General features: G+C 41.5%; 1 protein-coding gene across 8 annotated transcripts in view; it reads right to left on the bottom strand.

Moving 5' to 3' along the window:
- The window catches only part of TNIK (TRAF2 and NCK interacting kinase), a 393,297-nt gene that overhangs the window by 23,392 nt on the left and 348,495 nt on the right, over window positions 1-21,410 (bottom strand). For all 8 annotated transcript variants that reach the window (XM_043874417.1, XM_043874424.1, XM_043874420.1 and 5 more), the window contains 3 exons: window positions 17,512-17,696; window positions 8,368-8,497; window positions 1,882-2,046 (listed from right to left, as the gene is read on the bottom strand). In XM_043874417.1, the coding sequence (XP_043730352.1) occupies window positions 1,882-2,046; window positions 8,368-8,497; window positions 17,512-17,696 (480 nt within the window). The remainder of the gene's footprint in view (window positions 1-1,881; window positions 2,047-8,367; window positions 8,498-17,511; window positions 17,697-21,410) is intronic.

A 21,410-nucleotide genomic window follows, 5' to 3' on the forward strand; every position in this document is an offset into this window, starting at 1 on the left:
CCTTTTAATATCACCAACAAATTTCCCTTTCTTGTGTGACTTGGAGTCTAGGAAGATGAATACTTTGAGAATGTATTTATTTTTATTTTTCATAAGCAAATCAATCTTATTTCATCTAAATTAATATAAATATGAACCTCAACCATGAACATAAGAAGCATTTTTTGGGGGGATAAATGTCTTTAAGTTTTCATTTTTTAAAAAGGTTTTATGTAAAAATAAAACCTATATCCCAAGACCCCTAAACACATAAAGAGAAAAACCACAAAAACCCAATGTAATTCAAGATTTCTCCTTCATGTTATGAATCAAAACCATTTCATCCTTCACAAGGTAGGATTCCCCCTGCCAAACAGAGCACTTTCACAGACATCCTCTCCTTCAATCTTGAGAAGTCTGTGAAGGAGGTGTGGCAAGTACCAACACTCCCACTTAGAGCTGGGGAAGCAGCAGAATTTTAAGCAGAGTCCAACCACACAGAGTCCTCCTTGGTACGCAAAGAGGTGTTCAGACAGGAAAAACCTGTCCACGGTGCATGAAGCTGTAATATTAGTAGAATGCTCCGTGTTCTTTTCCCTGCAACAAATAAAGTTCATCTACTCTATAACTTTCGAATCCAAATGGTGCATTATAAAAACACAGCATGTGGAAACATCAAAAAGAGCAGTGCATATGCTTTATAAATACATGTAGGGTCTATGGTGATTCACAGGACTATTCATTCATGAAACATGACCAAGCACCATGACCTCATCCAACCTGCTCGGTCAAGGACATGCATAAGCACTGCCCAACAGACTGCTTTTATTTTGGCTTTTTTCCCAGACTCCTTTCTGCAGAGGAAAGATAATATCCCATTTCTCCCTTTCTTGTGTGATTTGGAGTTTAGGAAGATGAACACTTTGGGGATGTATCTACTTTTCATAAACAAATCATTTCAACCTTGTTTCATCTAAGTCAAATTTAGTTTGACTAAGTTAATGTAAATATGAACCTCAGTTATTGGCCTTGGAATCTCTACAGGCTGAAGTTTTCATCCCTAGCCTGAGAGACGTGCTTAGTTGCTCAGTCATGTCTGACTCTTTGCGACCCTATGGACTGCAGCCCACCAGGTTCCTCTGTCCATGGGGTTTCTCCAGGCAAGAATACTGGAGTGGGTTGCCATGCCCTCCTCCAGGGGATCTTCCCAACCCAAGGATCGAACCCAGGTCTCCCGCATTGCAGTAGATTCTTTACCAGCTGAGCAACCAGGGAAGCTCAAGAATATTGGAGTGGATAGCCTATCCCTTCTCCAGGGGACCTTCCTGACCCAGGAATCAAACCAGGGTCTCCTGCACTGCAGGTGGATTCTTTACCAGCGGAGAGACAGGAGGTCCCAGTTCTGGTCCCAGGGCTGTCACAAACCAGCTGTGTGCCTTGGGCAAGGTACTTAACCTCTCTGAGCCTCAGTATTCTCATCTGTAAAAACAGGTATTGGTTCAGCTGCTACCTGTGAACTTTTCACTGCTCTGCTTCTAACACTGCCTCCATCTGAGTATATGCATAAGTAGTTATGTGTGCTCAGTTGCTCAGTCATGTCCAAATGTTTGTGACCCCGGGGTCTGTAGCCTGCCAAGCTCCTCTGTCTGTGGAGATTCTCCAGGTAAGAATACTGGAATGGGGAGCCATTCCCTTCTCCAGGGGATCTTCCCGACCCAGGAATCGAACCTGGGTCTCCTGCATTGGCAGGTGGATTCTTTGTCATTGTGCCACCTGGGAAGCCTGCAGAACCCAACCAAATAGGTTTCTGGGAGCTTGTCAAAACCTCCTTCTTGAGGAAACCAGGGTCTCAGACTCTCCAAATGAGAACACAGACTGTTGTGGCTCCTACCCAGCACCTACTTCAGTTCCGGCGTCCATTTCCTGGGGGTGGGTGGAGACGCGCCCCAGGCCCTCGGTGGGGGTCCCCACAGGGGAATGGCTCTGCTGCACCAGGTCCGGGAGGTTGATGTGGCCGGCAAAGCCATTGCTGTCACTGTGGCCCGGTCGCTTCTTCTCTCCGGACGGCTGGGGGGGCACACAACACAAAGAGTGACATCACCCCTCACAGCCCAGGCACAGTGGCCTGCAAACCGTCCCACGGGGGTGTGGGAAGACACCCAGATTTCAGTTTCATCTAAGAGAAAGGTTAAGGTTGCTACTATTTAGTACACGAATTGACCCGAGGGCATTATACTCTTGCATGAGGGGCAGTCAGGGGGCACATATAATGTGGGGGTGCCCTGTAGGAAGACAGTAATGCCACGGGTGGACTGTGGAGCAGGGCTTGGTGGGGACCACACATGATGTTCCTCTTCTGCAGTGTGTCTCTGTGTGCACACCAGATCACATCACGAGGTTACAATGACATAAATGAAAAACAATAACGTGACCTAAAACATCTCTGAAGAGAAGCATTAGTCTGAGATAACACTAATAATCCTTGCCTAGGGTACTCCAAGAAAATGCAGAGATGATTCCCAACTCATAGGCTTCTTGGTCAGCCCTGAGGTCAAACCAATGATTAGCTAATCATAGCTGATGGGAGTTACAAAGAAAACACGGAAGTAATCTATAAAGATAATTTGAAAATATGGCTTTACATCCACTATCACTAATGTTGAATCTCTCAGTAAGCAACTATGGTGCCTTGTGCCAGGAACTGGTGAAAAAAAAAAAGAGAGAGAGAGAAATCAACTCACAGATGTAGAAAATAAACTTATGGTTACCAGGGGAAAAGATGGGTGAGGGATAAACTGAAAGATTGAGGACGCCATATACACATGACTTTATACAGAATACATAACTAATAAGGACCTACTGTATATAGCGCAGGGAACTCTACTCAATACTCTGTAATGGCCTTAATGGGAAAAGAATCTGAAGAAAAAAAGAGTGGATATATGTAAATGTATAACTGATTCACTATGCTATCCACCTGAAACTAACATAACATAGTAAATCAACTATACTCCAATACAACTTTTTAAAAATATGAAGTCATCATGACCAGCAATGCATCTGAAGCATCCATTTATAGCATATATAGCATATATAGCATTTATAGCATATATAGCATATAGCTATAGTTTATAGTATCCATTCCCATCCCCCCCATCACAAGTATTATCTCATTTATTAACCACAGTTCAGAGATGTTAAATAAGCAGTCCAAGACCACACAGGCCAAGATGATGAAGGCAGCAGAGCCTGGCCATGTGTCTGCTTTGGCGGGACGCCCCTGCCAGCTCTGGACTGGGCAGGCTGGGGCCCTTCTGCCCGCACAGTCAGGCCCTTGAGGAATCTGTGCTCCAAGAAAAGTCTTCCTCAAAGGTCTGGGAATGAGGGAGTGACTCTGGGCCACTAAGTTATCAGCTGGGTCAGTCCTCCCACAGGGGCCCAACCTTCCCCGCTAAGATCCAGGAGATCCCTCCCATTTGCGGTTAGGTCCTTGTACCAATCCCTGCCCCCCGCCGCCAGCCTACCCGTCTCCTCTCTTCCCCTTCCCAGGACAGCTGGGAAAGACTGTGCTGACTCAGCATAAATGCAGTCATGAAGGGAAGGGTGGCCTGTAGTTTCCCCTTTTCAATGTCCTTTAAAGGTACTTTGTAATATATATACTATGTTAGTGCCAAAGGATAAATGCATGATTTGTAAATAAATAAATACACTGTATTATGTGGCATTCCCTGGATTTCTTACTGACAGGGCTGTATAACCTAACAGGTTGGAAATCATTGCCCTGGAGGGCAGAGCCTCCTCCCAAAAATTTTAGAAAAGAAACACAGAGTTACAAGAAAATTTTGCTCCCAGAAACCAGTGCCCACACTGTAGTCCTGTCCAGGACTATATTTTCTAACTTGACATTTATGTGGCTGGCTCACTGAGGTTTCCCACAGGAGACCTAATTTGAGTAATGACTCCCTTCTTTGACTTTTCTTTTTTTCATTCATTTGACCGATATTTCCGAGTACCCACTCAGTGTGGAGCATTTCACGGCAGGTCCACTTCCTGCCTTGTCTGGGCTGGCGTGGTCAAGAGCTGGTGCTCCTTCCTTCTGGAGCCTGTCCCGGTCTTGCAATTAAAGCTGAAGTCAAAGGAGGCCCTCTGGGGGGAAGACGAAAGACTCCCAAGTTCCTGAAGGGGTGCATGTAATTGACATTACCAGGAAGCTTCAGAAATAACCGGAAAGCCTTCGTGTCCTCCGTGTCTCCTGGCACAGTGCTCCTGGCCCCTGACTGCTCAGGAGAGGGGCGTTTTCTGGACTCATTTTGTTATAGTGCTCATGTGAACATCTCATCTGTTAAATGACATTTAAGGGGTTCAGTCCTAATTTACTTTGTCGTCTCTTCTTTTATGTGTCCCGGGCAGCTCCTCCGTCCTGTTGTAATACTGAACAGCTTTTCACCGTTTTCCCCACAACTCTCGAGTAGCATAAATCACACACTGTCTCTTTAGAGTTTTGTGGTTTCTCTTGGATCAGCAGGGTTCCACCTCAAGCCAAAACTGAATGCAGACATACTGGTTATAAACGAAAGACTGGAAGAGTCTCACAAGAGAAATGGTGCAGACACTGAGAAGCCTGAAGGAATTCAGCGGTGACCCCTGAGTCTTCCCACTTCTGAGTCATCACCCTTTGATGCGTTCAACCAGCACTCTCTTAGAATTAAACACCTTCTGTGTGCCACGCATTCTGCTGGGAACATGAAGATAAATGACCAGCAGCTCTGTCCTCTAGGATTTCATTAAAAGAGCCCCAACTAATTCTTCATGCATTCACTAGCACCATGGGGTGGGCACTGGAGTGTTCTGAGTATCCCTATATGCCGGGTACTGTGCTAAATAAACACTTTAGGTTCATATCCTTACAGTACCACCAAGAGCTAGTTTCCATTATCACCGTTTTACAGATGGAAAAACTTCAGTGTAAAGAATTCAATTAACCTCCCCTGAGTGACATGGGTTGTAAGTGGTGAAATCACGGTCAGAACCGAGGCTGTGTTGCAGCAGAGCCTGGCTGCTCTGGCCACTGCTGTCCTGGGTGGCTCTGCTCTTGGCCACAGCTGATCGACTGGACCAGGACACCCGAGCTAACTACAACCAGACTCCCACTGGAATTTCCAGTTAGTCTGAGAGATACCGGCCAGTCTCTGTTGGGCAGCTGAACTGGGATGTGGTGAACACCTTGCAATGTTGGTGGGGGGGTACGGTGGGGAGAGGTCAGAGCATAAGATTGCGGAAGGGAAACCTGGTATGTGGAGAGAGAGAACAAGGGAGAAAGTGGAGGGAACAGGGATAAGGATAAAGAGAGACAGGCGGCAAGAGGGCCAGAGACCAGCCCGAAGAAGCTGCCCAAGCTCCTAATCCCTTCGCAGTCTCTGATTCTAACCCTGCTTAGGGTCCCAACTCATTCTCTGCTTTTGATTCCTTCTAGGAAATACCTCTGAATCCTTATTCCCCAATCTTTGATACCTGCTCAGCCTTTATTTTCCTTTTTAAAATTTATTTTATATATTTGGCTGTGCCTGGTCTTAGTTGCAGCACTCGGGATTTTTAGCTGTGGTGTGCAAACTCTTACTTGGGGCCCATGGGATCGAGTTCCCTGACCAGGGATCAAACCTGGACCCCCTGCACTGGGAGCGTAGTCTTAGCTACTGGACCTGCAGGGAAGTCCCCTGCCGTGTTTTCTTAAGTTTTTGTAAGTGGATTCTTTTTTTTTCTATTACTTATAACCCAGACAGTTTCACGGGTAAGCCAGTGTCCTGGTTCAGGGCATGGACAGACCCTGGAGAGATACCAGCTGGGTAATGAGGAAGGTGCTGTGGACAGAGGCCCATGGAGAGGCTTCCAGGAGGAAGGGAAGCTGAGCCAGACCCCAGGGGTCTTCGGGGTGAAGAATGGGCTGGGAACAAGAATAGCTCTTTCAGCAGTTGGTCTCCCGTGGACAAAGTGGCAGATGATAGATGGTGTGGTGGTGTTCTAGAAAGCGAGGAAAGAAAGGTCCTATGGGGTCGCAGGCGAGGGAAAGGTAGAACTGCAAAGCAGGGGTGTGTGCTACAAGCGGGATTTGTATATCTGACAGGACCATGGAGAGGGGAGCCAGTGCATTCCTACAGATCCATCTCGTCCAGTCCTGTGAGAAGGACGAGCTGAGTCCTTCTTTTAAAAAAAGAGCTGAGTCCTCTTTTAAAAAAATTTATTTTTGACCTTGCTGGGTCTTCTGTGCTGCGCGGGGATTTTTCTAGTTACGGAGAGCAGGGCCTGCTCTCTTAGAAGTTGAGATACGCAGGTTTCTCATTGTAGTGGCTTCTCTTGTTGCAGAGAATGGGCTCTAGGGCATCTGGGCTCAGGAGTTTCAGCTCAAGGGCTCTAGAGCACAGACTCAGTAGTTGTGGCACATGGGCTTAGCTGCCCCGTGGCATGTGGGATCTTCCCAGACCAAGGATCGAACCTGTATCCCCTACATTGACAGGTGGATTCTTAACCACTAAACTACTAGGGAAGTCTGAGTTGAGTGATTCTCCTTGATGTTCATCTTACTGATGAACTGAACCATTAAGAGTTTCTACTTTCTTATTCTCTCGGTCACACTTTAATTTGTATTTATCTTTTTAATACACACATTTTAAATGGATTTCAACTCAGGTTGTTATTTTAAAAGCCCATGTTTGGAAAGAGTAGAATTTAGAAATCGAGAGGACAAAAAAATTTATAGGGTCCTCAATAGATCAAATTTATATACGACACTGGTGAACGCAATTTTCAAGGTGACTGGCTACGGTCGTAGTGTTGGAATGCTTTAAATATTACGGAGCCATTTGGATGGTGACTGAGCTTAAAATGTGGCTCCAAATAACCATGTCAAGGTATTGACTTTGTCCTAAAGGTTCCAGCAAATCTGAAACCACATTAGAAATTGGAGTCCTTTAATTTGGAGTCAGAGAGTAACTCATTCCAGAACATTTCCCCTTATGTTTTCCCCGGTGACGGGGTCTAGTGAGAGAAGCCCTCTACACTTCCACTGAAATTATCCATTTACCACGCAGGGAGATTTATATGCCAGCACGACACAATGTCAACTTCAGCAGCCAAGTCCATTTTTCATTCCAGGCTTCCGTGAAAGGGCTCTTTAAAAGTCTACTTGAAATATTCGGCAAGGCCATAAAATGAAATTCTAGAAATGTGCTTTGCGAACTAGTCTTCCAGTTATAGCTTTACTGCTCATCATTATTTCAAAGGCCTTATTCATCCTAAAACTACAGTTCCTTTCTTTCTTACAAAAATGAGATGCCCTTTGCCTCTTTTGGAGAGCAAAGCCTGCGGTTAGTGTTTTCTAATCAATCCTGGCTAACGAAGGGGAATGACAGATGACATATGTTTATGTTTCAGAAAGGAAGAGTGGGAAGTGATAGCAAGGAAAAGGAGAGCCTGATGCTGTGGAGAGACTGAAATAAAATAGGTGTCATTTATTGGATGCTTCTAGGCAATTAGCTCATTGAATCCTCCCAAACATCTTGTGAGTCATTTACTATTATTTATGGAATTTTATGGATGACAAAACGGCTTCAGGGAGAGGTCAAGTAACTTTTGCCCAGCGTCACCAGCCACTAATTTCCTTCTAAGACCTGCTGTTACACTCGCACAGGGACGGTGGAGTGAAAAATGAGAAAAGATGGATTCTAACATGTCCAGGCCTTTCTGGTCAGCACAGATACAATGGGCATGAACTGCATGCTGGAGAGGCAGATGAAAGGAAATGTGTGCCCCCCGCCCCCCCAAAATGATGTTCCTAGAGTTTAAAAAAAAATTATTCAAAATGCTAAGGTACATTTTTTTTTTTTAACGTACATCTGCTTATTTCTTTGTTCCTTCACCAGGACAGCTTAACAGTCTTTAATGTTCATTTAACTGGATGAGATGATATCACCCTTTTTGGAACCAGAGAGCATTTTCTACACAAAATGCACAAGGGTAAAACCTGGAGTGGGGAGAAGGAGGCACAGCAAGGCCACTGATGCTATCTGAATAGACCATTCGTTTCTGTTTTCCTGTGCTAGGAAACATCTGGGTCTCCAGTTTTATATCCTTAGGCTCAAACGCTATATTCCAATTTGCATAGCTTCCACTGAAGAATCTGGACTAATGTGATTAAGTCATACTGCAAAAGCTCGGAAGGATGTGAGAAAGAAGGTGGCCAATTAAAATCACCCAACCATTTAGAAACATGGGCCCTTCTCCCTCCCCCACCCTTCATTCCCTAAAATACATGCTGTAAGCATCCTCTGTGAAAGCTCTAACATAAAAACCAATTAAGAAACACACTTCTACAGAGTTTTTATACCAACTTACTTCTCTTATCATCAAGGTTCCTTCTCTTGAAATACTGCTGCCGAAAGTGTCCGCGTGAGAGGTCTCCAGCCCGTGCGTGCCGACCATTCCCACATTGTATTGCTCAGCGCTCCCGGGGGCTCCTGTGGGTCTGAAAGAGGAGGGAACAGCATTCATGACAGTGTATGCTTGAGAGTCCCTTGGACAGCAAGGAGATCAAACCAGTCAATCCTAAAGGAGATCAACGCTGAATATGAAGGACTGATGCTGAAGCTCTAATACTTTGGCCACCTGATGTGAAGAGCCAACTCACTGGAAAAGACCTTGATGCTGGGAAAGATTGAAGGCAGGAGGAGAAGGGGACGACAGAGGGTGAGAGGGCTGGATGGCGTCACTGACTCAATGGACATGAGTTTGAGCAAACTCCAGGAGATGGTGAAGGACAGGGAAGCCTGGCGTGCTGCAGTTCCTGGGGTCGCAAAGAGTAGGACAGGATTTAGCAACTGAACAAACAAATGCTTAGGGAACGTCTGTTTCCTGTCCACGGTGATAGTAAAGTAGACATAATATAAAATTTAAGTGTACAGCTCAGTGGCCTCAAGTACATTTCACCTTAATACTGTAAGGATGTTTGAACTGGGGTCCCACGTCCACAGTGTCCCTTGTCCTCCTCCCAATAGTCCTCCTCTCCACCTGTTAGCCAGGGTAAGCAACTGGGCTCTGCAAGATCTCCGAGTCCTCCCTACTCCTCTCTGACCAGCAGATGCCCTGAATTTTGCACCTGCTGTTTCCTCTGCCTGGAAAGCTCTCTTCTACCCCACTTGGCTGGTTCCCTATCATCCATCTGATTTCGTCTTAACTGATACTTTCCCACAGAAGACTTCTCTCACCAGCCATCCACATCTTATCCCACCAGCTCCTCTTCTTGCTCTGCATCCTTTTTCTTTAATAGTCCTCATCATGATTTGTAATTCTAGATTGTTCTGACTCTTCTAATTTTCCTCTTCCTTCTCATTAGAACAGATGCTTGTGAGGGCAGAATTCTTGACTTTTTGCTCATCCCTAAATACCCAGTATCCAGCACAGAACTTTGCACATAATAGGAGTATAAAAATAACCATTTGATAAGTAGGTTTTACACTGCTTTATAGAGAATAAATATCTATGAAGAGCATTCTGGTGTACCAGGCATCCATTAACGAGGCTGTTTAACTCAAGAGCATCCAGTACTTTTAAAAATCTCTATAATCACCTCACACTGTGGTATATTTATTTCCAGTTTTTTTCTTGCTCTTCTATTTCAGATACAATGGAAGAAGGGAATCGGATCTTGACATATGCTAGCAAACACTGATGTTTGCTGTCGACCCTGGCACAGACCAAAGCACTGTGGGAAACCGAGGACCAGACAGGTGATGTGGGCACCTGCAGGACTTCAGTTTTCAATGCTGGACCTGTTGTCACCCTATTGTGCAGCTAACTCTCTTTTATACTGAGGCTGAATTTTGAATTAAATACATCTAGGTATGGGTTAGAATTAATGTGTTTGGGAAGAAATTTCAAAGAAGTATTTTTAATATTTCACTCCCAGGAAGGAGCTATTAATAGTGTTACAGAGACACGGAAAAAGAAATTGACGTAATGAATTCCTGGTGTATTGCTAGATTGGTATATCAGAATAATTCTCATAACGATGATTTCTTTACTTATTTATTTGAAAATTTGTTTTATCTTGTATTTTATTTTTTCTTAGCAGTTTAAATTCTTTCTTGGGACAAGATGAGGTGAGACAAGTCAGTCAGTAAATTAAGCACTTATGAAGAGCCAAAGCTTCCTGGGAAGGGAGGCACTTTCCTTTGTCCCTCAGGCATTCTTTGCACTGTCAAGAGGCTAGACTGACCTGGTGGCCACCACCAGGTTGACACCATACAATCAAGGTCTCTTGCACCATTAGAGAGTCCCACCTGAGTTCAAATATTAAGGATATTTTGGCTCTACTTATCTTCTTTATTCTGCCGATGTTCTGGTTCTATCCAAACATTTTAATCAGAAATATCTCAATATGGATGAATTTTCATGAAAAAAGTATTTCCTAGGGCTCTTTCCAGTAAGACAATTCTTTACTTAATTTTCTACATGTCTCAGTTAAACTCATCCCCAATTTTTGCATTTTCATCATAATTTTAGTAAAATTGCTGTCACTGGTTCCAATTCTTTTCTATGCGAATATTACGGCAAAGATATGACACATCAATCAGCTTCTTTGTCTGTATAATCTTTCCAAAGCGTCTGTGGTCACTACTTTTACCAGGTCCAATTTTTTCTAGAACAATTTAAAGATGAAAATTTTATTAAGATTTGATTTGTCTGTCAATTTTCAATCAATAGCAAATTTTACAGTGTATACTGTTAACCACTGTCAGTTTTACATTTCATGGAATATTTTTCTGTGACTATTTCTTCCTGGATCAATTTTATGAGCCAGAAATGCTTCATTTAATGATACATTTTAATGTTGATCCGTTTGGGCTGTTTTGAATTTTATTCTACCTTAGTTCTACTAGTACTATTCCTTATAGACTGACTAAAGGATGCCTATATTTCTTCCTTAGTCAATCTTCTTCTAAAATGCTGAGTAATTCCTCTTAGAACGGTTGTTCTATTGTACAGGATTTGTCTGCTGTATTGTTAATCTTCTGCATATATCTGCTCATTCAGTGTATCTTGTATTAATGGTCCACATCATTAATTTTTCTGTTAACATGTAGTCTGATATAAGATCATGGCTTTTGATGATGAAAATACACATAAATTTCTGTGTGCTCCAAATCACCTCTACATTTTTTTTTTAAAAGGCAAAGTGCAGCCTGTAGTTCATGTTTCAGGGACTGAAAAACATTTTTAAATCATGGAAGACTTCTTGCTGTGTCTGTCACTGTTGGTCACTTCCTTCTGTCCTTCTTACCCCCACCCCCAGCTGTCCTTTAAATTCTGTCCCTGTATGTTTCTATTACGGCTCCAAGCTCCCAACTCTGCCAGGTCAATCTTTATCAACCCCTTAGAAATTCATTCATTCATTTAATTATTAAAAGCTTGTTATGTGATATACGTTGTACCAGATGCTAGAAAAAATACCTAAAAAATGAGACACAACCCTAAACTTCCATAAGATTATAATCTAATGGAGGTTGGGCAAAAGACAAAAAACTTAATTTAGAAATGCAGTATTTCTAACTCAGTGAGAAGGGTAAATAGAGGAGTAGAGGACCAATGTTAACCAGAAGTTACTCTTATCCTCCTTCTTTGGTTTTCACTATCCCTTCCTCTGTATTGGTTCTTTCTCCCAATCAGTAAACCTGATAAGGTCTCTCCTCTCTCCCATTTCATTAAAATATCTTCCTTGATCCCAATTCTGTATTTACCACCCACATATACATTTCTCTTTTCTGAAAGTTCTCCTTACAAAGTTCTCCAATTTATTCCTCAGCACACTCTGGTTCACTTCTCAGATGATTTCTTCCTCTGTTGTTGTTGTTCAGTCACTTAGTTGTGTCTGACTCTTTGCGACCCCATGGACTGCAGCACACCAGGTCTCCCTGTCCTTCCCTATCTCCCAGGGCTTGCTCAAACTCACGTCCACTGAGTTGGTGATGCCATCCAACATCTCATCCTCTGTCGTTCCCTTCTCCTCCTGCCCTCAATCTCTCCCAGCATCAGGTTCTTTTCCAATGAGTTGGCTCTTTGCATCAGGTGGCAAAGTATTGGAGATTCAGGTTTAGTATCTTCCTATACTTAATATCAAGAACCTAAAGGAAACTCTTTAAGTCATTTCTAAACTCTCAATGTCAGTGATTACTCTTGGACACTGCGTTTGGCCCCTTGCCTGTGTCTGATAATCACTCAGCCCCATTCTCTTCTGGGTTTTGAGACAACTTTCCCCGGGTTTTTCTTTTACCTCTCTTCTCTTCATAAGTTCCTCTTAAGATGCTACTGATCCCCAGTACTCTGCTTCATTCTATATAAACTGCTACAATGTTAATGATAGGGAAAATGGAAAACTGTGTGGGAGAGGTCTGGGACGGTAGAGGAATAACATGGAAACCTACTATTTTCTTAATTTTTCTGTAAATCAAAAATTGTTCTAAAAATACTTTATTAATATATAATAATTTTAAAAAGCAATGGTTTAAAAACACCAAGGCTCAAACAACTATAACAGCTTACAGTTAGAAAAAATCCTCTGTTCTAACAATTATTTTTCTGATATAGAGTCTGGGTAGGAACAAGCATTTGTCTGAATTTCTATAAAGACTGTAAAAAACAAAACACATCAACTAATTGGGAGGAAAACTATAGAAAATTTACTGTAATTAGGCCACATGTCTATAACAACAATTTCCTCTAATTGAATTTGTCAAAGTGTTCCTGCAGGTATTGATTTAATTCAATTTCAATATACATTAATCGAACACCTGCTACATGAAAGGCCCTCAGTTTGGCACTGTGTAGTGGATATAAAGCTGAAGAAGACACGATCCTGAAACTAAAGAGATTAGCATCTGGAAGAGCATAAAAACATGGTGCAAATATTCCAAAGCGAGGCAGGATGTGAGAATGTGGGACACAGGGAGAGGTCATTCCAAGAGGAGACACAACCCTGGGAAAGTGCAAGGCGTTTGGAAACAAGGAGGAGGTCAGTTTGGCTGCAGCATATGCTGTCACCGCCCCAGGAGTGGAAAGAACTCCTTGTTGTAAGGCATTAGGCAGACAGCACAACCATGGCCACGCTTCTACAGCAGTTCAGGGTCTCAACACTGGACAGGGCAGCAGAGAGGATGGCAGGCGGGTGGGGGAGGGGCGCAACAATAGCCCGGGGGGTGAACGGGGCGGAACCCCGGCTTTCCAGTGAGGATGGGAAAGAGGGGACATGAGACATGTGGTTTTCACTGTCCAGACTGCACTTTATGAGACTGTGCAAAACTCAAGGACTATGACAGAAACAGATGGTCCTAGTGATGAAGACTGCACTCCACAGGCACTCATCTAAAGCATGAAATGGTACCTGAGCAAAAGTGAAAGTGAAAATCGCTCAGTCCTGTCCGACTCTTTGTGACCCCATGGACTATACAGTTCATGGAATTCTCCAGGCCAGAATACTGGAATGGGTAGCATTTCCCTTCTCCAGGGGATCTTCCCAACCCAGGGATTGAACCCAGGCCTCCCGCATTGCAGGTGGATTCTCTACCAGCTGATCCACAAGGGAAGATGCTGATATAAACGGCTGCCTCTTCCGCATGCCTGGGCTGATGCCAATCAGCTAACATGGCTATCATTCCCTCCTTCCTAGTCGACAATGCTTTTATTATTTTCCTGATTATAAAAATAGTGAGGGCTCACCATAAAATTGGCTTCCTTGGTGGCTCAGTGGTAAAGAATTTGCCTGCCAATGAAGGAGACTCAGGTTTGATCCCTGGATTGGGAAGATCTCCTGGAGAAGGAAATGGCAACCTACTCCAGCATTCTTGCCTGGGAAACCCCATGGACAGAGGAACCTGGTGGGCTACAGTCCATGGGGTTGCAAAAGAGCTGGATGTGACTTAGGACTAAACAACAACAACAACGTCATAAAATTGGGCATATATATAAGAATCCCTTACGCTAGTATAACCCCGTGTGTGTGTGCAGGCTAAGTTGCTTCAGTCACGTCCAACTCCTTTGTGATCCCCGTGGAACTGTAGCCCACCAGGTTCCTCTGTCCACGGGGTTAGTGTGGCAAGAATACTGGAGCAGGTTGCCTTGCCCTTCTCCAGGGGATCTTCCTGACCCAGGGATCAAACCCACGGCTCTTATGTCTTCTGCACTGGCAGGCAGGTTCTTTACCACTAGTACCACCTGGGAAGCCCTGCTTAGTCTGGAGGTAACCGCTTTTAGAATTTCCCTTCAACTCATTATTTTTCTAGGCTTGAGGCACTGGGAAATAGTGCAGTTGGTTAGTTATGGAATACAGTCTTTTTATGTGCAGTCTTACAGGTTATTTCATACACTACTAATACGAAGTCAGTATTTTATATAGAAGTCACTGTTCTGCACATGAGTGTCTACAGCTGCTTGTTGGAATGGCAGGGCTCCATTTCTGAAAAGCTCTCTCGTGTACACTTCATGGTAGTGAACTGTGCTGCAATAGATTTTAATTTTTTGCTCCAAAAATACACAGTATGAAATGTGAAGGTTTATCTTAAGGGTGGAAAATAAAAGTGATAAGAATGTAAGAAGCAATCTACCTCAGAAATGGCTTACTCTTAAAGAAACAATGGATTTTTTAATAGTAAGAAGTTTTTTAAACATATAACTATTCATTCTACAGCAGAACAGAGTATATATATTCTATATTCACAAAAATGTCTATATTTAGCAAATAAAATACACATACACACATCTGTATCCTGTTTTTTCTTTAAGTGTGTTTCACATATAATTAACTATTTTAAGTGTTCTTTAATGGACAGTTGTGTCAATTTGCCTAAAATTTACCAATTCTTCAAAAGCCCCATCAAGTTCTGCCTCCACTACCAGCATTCAGTTATAGCCTATTTATTACTTCTGAGGAATACAATAATAAATCCTCTGAATGACTTTAGCAGTATCCAGTCTGTTTTCTTTCCAAATCACCTTGATGAAACGATTTCTCTCAAACAGGGCACCCTCCACATCACTCCCCAGCTCAGGACACCTTCCATGGTTCCCTGCTGGCTACATGACCAAGCGCACACTTCGCTGTTTGGCGTCACTAGTTCAGACCTTTCCCCTTTATACTAGCTGTATTTCCATCAAACTTAACCTTCTGTGCCTTTACTTCAACTCTCCCGGCCGCCCCCTGCTCCCCACCCCCCACCGCCCAAGCATCCCGCCTGGGATCCTAGTATTACTGCGTTTTCCTTTCCTTCTTGATGATAGTTATTTGTGTACATGTCTTCCCTCTGGATTAGGCTATAAATGCTTTAAAGCCAGGATACAAAACTTTAGTTCAGCGCAGTAATGTGTAAATCAAAGTCACTGAGGATCAACTCCACTCCAGACACCAGACAAGGTCTTAAGAGTAGAGAGTAAATAAGGCTCAGTCCTCACCAAGGATCTCACAGCCCAGAGAGAGATGACAGGTAATAAATTTGAGGCGCTCCATGAAGTGGCAGGTATACATAGAAGACTCCATGCAATACAGATGACAGCATGGGCTCTGCCTCATCGACTAGGCTATGATAGGTAATCTCTAAAGTAACAAGAGTGTGCCAGGTAGCAGAGGAGGCATAGCGCAGCATGGTACATTTAGGCAATTTTAGGAAGATGGGGGTTTCTACCCACCAAGAGATGGATTTGCCTCTAGTGATATGAGGATAAACACCTTAACAGCCTTACAAAATATGACAGGAGGCTTAAAAACCCAATGAGATTTAACATCTCTACCGAGGTGGTCCTTGGTTGTTCTTCCAACTACTTACACTACTCTGAAGTTTTCCATGTATAATCATGTCTCTCGCCTACTCTTTGTGACCATGGGGACTGTAGCCTACCAGGCTCCTTTGTCCAAGAGATCCTCCAGGCAAGAATACTTGAGTGGGTAGCCATTCTCTTCTCCAGGGGATCTTCCCAACCTAGGGATTGAACTTGGGTCTCCTGCGTTGCAGGTGCATTCTTAACTGTCTGAGCTACCAGGAAAGCCCCAACTAGAATGTAAACTTTTGGAAAGCAGAATTCATGTACATACGTCTTGAATGTCTCAAAGCCCTCTCAATACTTTGAATGTCTCAAAGTATGGGGTCTAACACATAGTGGAAGTCTTATCAATCTTAAATCCACCCTCTGAGATGTGTGTGCAGTGCTTAAATGGAATTCAAAACATCTGGTAGAAGAATGAATCAATGCTGAGTCAAGACAAAAACTGAAAGGACCAGCATATTTTGCAGGAACGTTCTGGATTAGTGATTTCACTGCTAGAGCAGTTTTATTTGCTGTTAAAAAAACAATTTAAAGCAATTTGTTTCCAAATGTCATATTTTAGCATACTTATGGCTGTCAATAATGGGGTAATCAACAGTAAAATAACAAGTATGGATTTTTCAGCTATGATAATTGGATTTGTCTTTCAGAACTGCTTGTACATCAGGATTGTTAATCAATGGATGACATTTCCAGCAGACTAGTTGGCCCTGTCTCTCCAGTCTCTGCCGAACAGGATAGTCATCTGTGGCTTGAAATGGCATCTTCTCTACAGGGAGTAAATGTGGGGTGATGACCAATGTAGTAGCTGAACCAAAGAAATGGAAGTGAAGAGGAATGAAGGTGGAAAAGTCAGCACCACTCTTTATCAAAGTTGTAGCAAACCAGAGCTGGGCGCCTTGTGTTTATTTGAGGGAGGAAATGAGAGACGTATGTGAGTGTGCTTGTATGAATGATTGTTTGAATTGGGCAAGTAAAGGGGAAGAGGAGAGGTTCTTTTGTAAAAGGATCCAGTCCAGTGAGAAAGAGGGAGCCCCTCTTCACTAAAAAAAGAAAAGAGAAGAAGGAAAGACTGCAAATACTAAGGGAAAGCTAGGTAGCTATAAATATCTAAAAAAGGAGTGTATGTGGTGAAGTCAGACAGCAAAAAGGATCACATAAAAGAGACAATGGAGAAGATGAAGTAGAGAATCCTAACAGGGGTGTATTTAAGTCAAACTCTCAGAGGTTTCACTGTAGGCTTTTGCTGGGATGCTAACCCATGCTGTCTCCTGCATTCCACCCACCTTTGTGGTGGTGGTGATGGTGAAATATACGACTCACGTTATCAATGTTAACCTCGAAATGTTATTGCCTATAATTTCGCTCTTCAGTTTTAGGGTCTGACTATCAATATCACTTGTCCTGAGATGACAAGAACCAACAGGGACATCACCCAAGGGACAGTCAGCCTCACAACAGCCTAGATAAAGTATATGCAATCCTTGAAACACTACATATTCTAAGTTACTGTATCTAGGGAGAAGGGGGGAATGTAGAATGATGCTCTAAAAAGTATGTGAATCCCCAAAGTCAACCGATCCTGCCAGAGACCCATATTTCACATTTCTTGTCTTCTTGTTTTGGAAACCTAACTCCTCCTGGCCTACAATGAAAAAGCAGGTCTCTTACATCAGTCTGGGTATGTCGCTGACAGCCACCGTCCCGTCCTGGGTCTCACTCTCTCCATCTTCCTCCTCTTCATCACTGCTTTCTGACTCCTCACTGGAGGAGGAGTAATCTGTCACCTTCTTCAGTGGGCGGTTTGTTTCTTCAATCCGAAGTTCTCTTAATTCTTTGGCCAACGCCGTCAGATCCTACAAAAGAAAAGTTTGTCCAGCAGATATGACATAGATATGAGCAAAACACTATCTCTTAGCAAGTCTCCAGCTTAAGCAACAAGAAAAAAAAAGTAAAAAAAAAAAAAAAAAAAAAGCTCTCTATAGAACCATTACAAACATAGTTACTGCATGAAACCAAGAAAACGATGTTTGCAGCGTGGAGAAACTAGAAAAGAAAGATGAAATAAATTTAAACTTTGTTTACAACTAATTGCTTCACTAGACTGAGACTGCTGGGTTCTGAATCTGCACATGTATATATGTGTATGTGGGCTGTGTGTGTACACATATATACAGACTTTGGGTTCATCTTTTGGGAAGGTGAAGTTGGTCACCCACCCTCAGAGTTAATGGGAAAATACACAAGATTAGAAATAATTTCCCAGTATATCGGGATCACTGCCCAAGCCACCATCATGGCCTCTTCCTCATTATGATTGCTACTGTACCAAAATCTAGCATCAGTCACAGAACAGAGCAATTCCCAAGGTTCCAGCTACTAAATGACTCATTGGGTGCATCATCATTCCCTGGAGAGCCGAGGCACCGTGTCAAAAAATGGCCCACCCCAAAGCCCAGTGCCACTGAAAGTGATAGCCACAGAGCTGAGTTAATCAAGAGAAACAACAAAATAAAAAACAAAAACAAACAGAAAAAGAATTCTTTTCTAGAATGATAGGTGTTTCAGTGTCTTTTGTTTTAAACTGCAGTCAACTGGCAGAAACCCTGGCAAAGAATACAGAAATGAAGGTGCAAACACCAAAAAGAAGAGGCAAAGTTTCAGTTTTCCATGAGTGTGATGAAACCTTTAGCCTTATGGATGTGATGAGGTGGTATTTAGTCACCAGGCACATGGCAGGCAGTGTGCTGAAGATCTGACTACCTTTTAATTTACATGCTTTCAGAGCAATGCAGAGGGAAGCAGTTCTGCAAAAGCAAGGTCGCTCTATTCGCACGGATTAAACTGCTCTTGGCACACAGCATGCACATGAAGAAAAAGCAATTTGACATCAGTCTTACCATTTCTCCCTATATTAGTGACCCATGTGGGAATCAGAGCATTCAGTGAGAGACAGGGGATTAGGGAGAAAGAAACTCATTTGAAGATACTAAATCCCACAGTTTTCTTAAGGCCATATTCTCTCTTTATTTTAATCCAAAAATGTATTTGTCCAATTTGTCTGATGTAAGGTCAGAGTAATACAGATGATGTAAATAACATCTGATGATCTATCCTAATAGGTTAGAAGAAACACTGTGATAAATATGTGTAACTAAATTATAATTTTATTTTGAGAAGACAACAGATCATCCTGTTTCTTTACTCATGCCTATATGTCAGGCATTGATATATTGGTTAAGACTAAGGGCAGAAGATGGTTCAGGTTTTTCATGGTTAAAATTTAGGAAGTTAAGTGAACAATTTATTTCTAATTTCATAAAAATCAAAGGGACAGCAATGACAACTTCAATATTTGTTCTGTAGTCACTTGAATGGAAGCCCTTGGAAAAGGGAAGCTTCTGAAAATTCAAATTGTGCATTTTCCACACAAACATGCTCACTGGGCTTTTACACACATGCACATAGCCATGGCCTCACTCTCAGTGGATATATTTATCCCATCCATGAAAATGAAAACAAAATTGATTAAAAGGACTCAAAAGATGTTTGAATATAGTGTATACCATTAATGAGGAGAAAAATTACAGCATAGAATTTTATGCAAATTTATTATTGGTTTCTTTGGCAATGAGCCAAAATTCAAAAAGCTAATATTCAGATTTCAGCTTTTAACCTCTTATTTCCTTTTAATAATTGCCAATGTTTACCTTTACCAAATTGAAGAGAGATGAAGGGTATTATACCCTTGAGCACATTGAGAAATACAGTTTAGATATTTGTTAAGGTAATTAATGAAAAAGGACATTATAATCCTCTATACCAATAAAATAATAAAAAATTAGATAAATTTATTTTGTATTTTTTGTTCTCTATCTTAGGACCATGTTATGTCTCATCAAAGACTATATCTAGTATTTAAAATGTACTTAAATTACTTAAATTGTACTTACATGTACTTAAAATGTACTTAAGTGTACTTAAATTAAAATTTAAAATTTTTTATTATAACAAAGAGAGAATATGGTTTAAAAGAGTTTATTTCTAATGTCAATAATTTTGAATAAAATATAATAATATTAACTTTTATTTATTTAAATTAATAATTCATTTTCCCCATGGGTTAGTTTTCCTTATTGCTGACATTTCAAAACAAGACAATTAAGATTTTAAAAAATGAAAACTATTTAGAAATATTTAGCTTGTCCAAAGCTCACTGATTTAAAGAAACTCTCAATTGTTAAAATGACCTAAGTTTCTCCAAACACTGTATTTGGGAACACTTTAAAGCTCTGACACACTTTATAATTTCACTTTTAATTAGAAGTTTTTTTTCTTTTTGGTTTCTGTGTTGTTAAAAAGTTATCTTTCCTGAAGCAGTACAAATGATTGCAATTTCCTTTTAAGCTTAATTGGTAACAGGTGGGTGAGACATATATAAAAATCCCAAGGTAACAATAAAGGGTAACTCGAAACTCCAGCCAAAAAAAAATTTAATCTTCCATTGTCCATAGTCTATATGTTTAGTTGAAGATTTGTTCCTTATTCATCTATCCTGGGGAAACTTACAATAGTAAAGTTATAGGAAACAAAACATGATCTAAAATTGACATCATTGGGTTCAGATCCATTTTCATACGTTTTATTTTCTGACAATACCCATTTTCTCCATGTAATGAGTTTTTGTGGTAATTTATTGCTTGACTGTCACAAGCCTGGAGCTAAAAAGTATTAAAAAAAGAGAAAAAGGGTGCTATTTACCATGAAAATATTTGAGAATATGTAACTTTAAAAGAAATATGGCAAAATGGTAAGTTTTCTGGCTACAGAGTAACAGATAGTTAAGGGGCTCTTACCCAAATGTTTCTTTTATACAACACTTTTTAGAATCAACTTGGTATAATTTTTCTTTCAAAAAAGTTTACTTAATCTGACAATTATGCATACTCTGCTTTAAAAGGTGCTCTTCTAGTTATCTTTTTAAAAACAATATAGCTTATGAAAATCAGTTCAATTTTTTAAACAATTAAAATAACAGTTAAAAATTTTAAAGTTGGTCTTTTCTTTAAAATTTACTTATTTTTATTTTTGGCTGTGCTGACTCCTCATTAGAGCATGCAGGCTCTTTGTTGCCCTGAGGCATGTGGGATCTTAGTTCCCAGGGATAAAACCCACATCCCTTGCACTGGAAGGCAGATTCTCAATGATTGGACCACCAGGGAAGTCTCAGTCTTTTCTTCACATTTTAAAATAATTCATTTCCTTTTTAGGAAGTGTAAAGATACGACTTGGGGAAGTCACTTGTCATCAGTATTTTCAACTGGGGAAAAAAAGGTTTGGACCACCTGTTATTGTTCCAGTTCTGTCCAATCTATATATGCGCTCTGCCAATTATCAGATTTCTAAATACTAACAAAAAAAATGCTAGTAAAGCCAGTGTTTGCTTTTGTATCTAATCTTCATGACATCTGTTTAATTGTGCTAAAGTGAAAAGAATATTTATTTTGGAAGATGTATTCAATAATCAGACTACTCTGCACAATCTCACACTGCATTAGGAAGGAATGCCA

Source organism: Cervus elaphus, chromosome 19 (assembly GCF_910594005.1).
Source record: "Cervus elaphus chromosome 19, mCerEla1.1, whole genome shotgun sequence".
Taxonomy (NCBI): Eukaryota; Metazoa; Chordata; class Mammalia; order Artiodactyla; family Cervidae; genus Cervus; species Cervus elaphus.